The sequence below is a fragment of the Mus pahari genome, chromosome 1 (genome assembly GCF_900095145.1).
Source record: "Mus pahari chromosome 1, PAHARI_EIJ_v1.1, whole genome shotgun sequence".
Classification (NCBI taxonomy): domain Eukaryota; kingdom Metazoa; phylum Chordata; class Mammalia; order Rodentia; family Muridae; genus Mus; species Mus pahari.
Window position 1 is genome coordinate 89,865,927 of NC_034590.1, and position 4,193 is coordinate 89,870,119.

A 4,193-nucleotide genomic window follows, 5' to 3' on the forward strand; every position below is an offset into this window, starting at 1 on the left:
TTTTTTTTTTACTTTATACACTTATGTATGATGCATTAGGAACTTATTTTTTATTTTATATATTTATTTCTCATTTGTTTCCTATACTCCAGGAATACATTAGATGGTCTGAATGTCACTGGTTAAGTGGCACTCTTTGGAATGTCCACTGTGTGACAGGCTTGGGTTTTATGGTGCCAAAAAGAATGAGCATTAGGCCTTTCACGTTGATGTGGGCAACTTGGACTTTTCTCTCTACAGTTCAAGGCTTTCCTTCGGAAGAATCTTTTGAGAAATACATTAAGTATGAGAACAAGGCTGCGCATGTGCTGGCTGCTATTGTGTTTGATCATAAGTTCAAAACCAGCAATGAACGCTTGCCGCTTCAGGTGAGAAAGTTTTATCTAAAGACCTGATGTGTTTACTTTTAGCTTTGAGAGCTTTTAAATGTGTGTGTGTGTGTGTGTGTGTGTGTGTGTGTGTCCCTGTGAGTGCATGCTGTGTGTATACATGAATGATGAGTACTGGTGCTCATGTGGAGGTCAGAGGGCAACTTTGGCTCTGATCTTTGCCTTCCATTTTATTTAGACAGGGTCTCTTGTTCGCTAGTATGTACAGCACACCAGACCCACAAGAGAGTCTGCTTCCCTCTCACTTTGGAGTCACCGGGATCACATGTATGAGCACCACATCTGGCTTTATGTAGATTCTGGATATTTAATGCAGGGCATCATTCTTGCGTAGCAGGAGTTTTAGTAACTGGGCCATTCTCCCCGCCCTCCTCTTTCATTTCTTCATTGACTGCTCTTATCGAGGGATGTATGGTTTGGCTTCACTTCTAAGGTCCTTCCTCCTATTGATTTTTCACCTCCATGCTATGGCCATCAGAAAGAGTGCCTTATATAATTTTAATCTTCAAATTTACTAAGACTTGTTTGCAGACCGATCACCATGTGCTTGCTTGGGAGGAGTACAGGTGTTGCTGTAGGAGGAACTGTTGCGTGTCTGTTTGTGTTGCGTGTCTGTTTGGCTTGCTTATTTGTTCAGTGTGTTGCTGAAGTCTAGTGTTTTTTTTTTTTCCTTTTACTAATTGTCTCTCTGAATGATCAGTCCACTGTTGAAAGTGGGATTACTGAAGCCCTCAGTAACAATTGTAATATAACTTATGGTCTTTCTTTATATCCTTTAGCATGTCCATGTGCATATGGATCCTCTAATGTTGGCTATATAAATATTTACCAATTATCATATTTTCTTGACATATAAATTCATTTACAATTGTCAAATATCTGCCTCTTTTTATAATTTCTTGAGGCAGGGCCTCACTATATACCTAAGAATGACCTTGAATTTCTGATCCTTCTGTCTTTACTTCTCAAGCACAGGGGACTACAAGTGTGCATCATTATGCCCGGCGCATGTTCTCTTTGCAACTATTTTTTTAAAAAAGATTTATTTATTTATTATATATAAGTATACTGTAGCTGCCTTCAGACACACCAGAAGAGGGGATCAGATCTCATTACAGATAGTTGTGAACCACCATGTGGTTGCTGGGATTTGAACTCAGGACCTCTGGAGGAGCAGTCAGTGCTTTTAACTGCTGAGCCATCTCTCCAGCCCCTCTGTGCAACTTTTGACATAGTTATAGCAAGTCTAATCACTCTTTTCTGGTATACATTTGTCCAGAGTGTCCTTTTCTCATCCATTCACTCCTTGCTTCTGTGTGTTTTTCAGAGGGTGACTCTTGGAGGCAGCATAATGTGGCTTTTGTTTTTATCTGTTCACATACTCCATTTCATTTCTATCATCTTGCTGTAGTAGATTTGCATGAGTGTGAGTTTGTGTGTGCTTGTGTAGCTGTTTGGATGTACATGCTCAAGTGTGTGCAATTACATGCATGTGTGCATGCACATGGGAGCAAGAGGCTGACATTGTGTGCCTCTCTCAGTTGGTTCTCTACCTCAGTTTCTGAGGTAAAGCCTTTCATTGAACCCATAACTTGCAAATTCAGAAAGAAGGTCTGGCTTGCAAGTCCTAGCAATCTTCCTGTCTGAGCATCCTTGGTGCTATGATCAGAGGCACATGCCACCTCACCTAGCTTATTGTGTAGATTAAGGGGATGTGAGCACAGTCCCGCATGCTTGTGGAACAAGTACTTTAGTGACTGAGCCATCTCCCTGGACTCTCTTATAGATTTAAAAATTATTTTTATATTTTTTTAATCTTTTAAGTGTATGAATGTTTTGCCTGCAGGTATATATGTGCACAGCATGTTTAACGCTTTCCCGAAGAGATCAGAAGAGGGCATCAGACCTCTTGAAACTAGAGTTGTAGATGGTTGTGAGCTACAACCATCAGGGAACTGAACCAAGGTCCTTTGCAAGAGCAATAAGTGCTCTTAATCATGGAGACATTTTCCCAAACTCTCTATTAGATTTTTTAAAAAAATGTTTATTCAATAGGAAGAACAAAGATAGAATTTTTAAAAGTACAGTTACAGTGGTGATTGTTCAACCCTTATTGCTCCTTTGCAACTCAAAAACAAAATGTCATAAAGACAAAAGGGAGAGGACCATGCAGTTAAGATCATTTTAAGTCTTGACTATGATTATAGCTTGTGTGGCATATTCGTTCTTCTGTATCATAACAATGCTGCCGTTCTTATCATTGGCACCCCCAAATTACTCTTCTGTCCCCCAACTGAATTTTTAGTTTAAGAAACCCTACAGCTTTCTGATCACTGCTAATCTTTGCTTTTCAAGGACCACTGGTTTAACAAGTCTTTCTTTGACTTGTTCTTCTAGGTAAAATATAGTTTGCGCTTTGGTCGTATCTATAATCCTGAAAATGTGTCAAAGCCATCTGAGGATCAGAAAGAAGTAGAGTGGAATACATCAACACTCTTCCCATCCGTGCCTTCTCTAGGACCCCGGAACTTCTTCGAAAATGATGGGGGAGACCCAGGTTAGCAGAGCCTTAAGTGCACTTAAATGGTTTCTTTTACTGTGTATGGACAGTCATTTGAAACAGGCTTCATTTTTTTGTCCCTCTGCATGAACAAGTTGATTTAGTTTTTTCATTATGGTTTAATATGGTTTACATTTTATTTTTTATTAACAAATATACAATATCATACCTTATAAATCTGTTACTATTTTTCTTCATTTCTTGAGTAAATTTTCTTTTATCTGCTGTTATATAATTAATTGAGAACTTTTGCTTCACTTTCTCTCTATATAATCATCTAAACGAGTACACTGTTCTTCTACAATGTGTCAGTGTGAGCTGGGGAAATAGCTCAACAGGTCAAGTTTTTGTTTTGTTGCCCAAGTGTGAGGTCCCAAGTCCAGATCCCATCACCCATGGAAAAGCTGGCATGGACACATCTGTAACTTCAGTGCCAGAGGTGTGGACAGGCATGTCACTGAGACTGGCTGCAGCCATCACAACCAGAGGCAGGAGCACCAGATTGACTGAGAGACCCTGTCTCAAATAAGTGAGGTAGAGAAGGGTAGGGATAGAGCAGGGTAGGGCTGGTGAAGCCAGCCATGGCTTCTGCAAAATTCATGCATGGGCAAATGCACACACTTAGACACATCCTGCAAATGATGTACAGCTTTACAAGTTGATGTAGCCATTAAAATAATCGCAAACTGAAAAATACTGATCTATGCATATAGCATTAAGACTATATACAATGTATGTAGCTATCGACAAAGACCTGAGAGGTTGTCATTTTAGAGTTGAAGGTTGTGTAGTGTCTTGTTTTATCAAAGACACTTAAAATGTTTTTCTAACTAAGTTTAAAATGAGTCTAGTCTCTTTTAAAAATTAATTCAATTTATTATATTATTTGGGAAGAATATAATAATAGAAAATGCCATGCTTTCAGTGGAATAAAAGTAGTTTAACCAAACTAGATAAGGTCTTATAAAAGGCCATTTATCATATCACCATCATCATCATCATCATTGGATTTTTTGGATAGTGTCTGACTATGTAACCCAGGCTGACCTTAAGCTCATTATGTAGCCTATGCTGTCCTCAAACTTAGGATGATCTTGCCTGATGCTCCCAAGTGTTAGAATTACAAGATAAGAGACACCATCCCCAGATTGAAAGGGTATGTTTGGAAAGTCTTTGCTTCCTCCCTTCCTGCCTTCCTTCCTTCCTTCCTTCCTTCCTTCCTTCCTTCCTTCCTTCCTTCCTTC

General features: G+C 39.2%; 1 protein-coding gene across 1 annotated transcript in view; it reads left to right on the plus strand.

The window, feature by feature from the left end:
• LOC110320750 (ATP-binding cassette sub-family A member 3-like) overlaps window positions 1–4,193 on the plus strand; it is a 122,939-nt gene that overhangs the window by 11,018 nt on the left and 107,728 nt on the right. Inside the window, exons 4-5 of the mRNA XM_021196899.2 lie at window positions 241–368; window positions 2,787–2,946. Of these exons, the coding sequence (XP_021052558.1) occupies window positions 241–368; window positions 2,787–2,946 (288 nt within the window). The remainder of the gene's footprint in view (window positions 1–240; window positions 369–2,786; window positions 2,947–4,193) is intronic.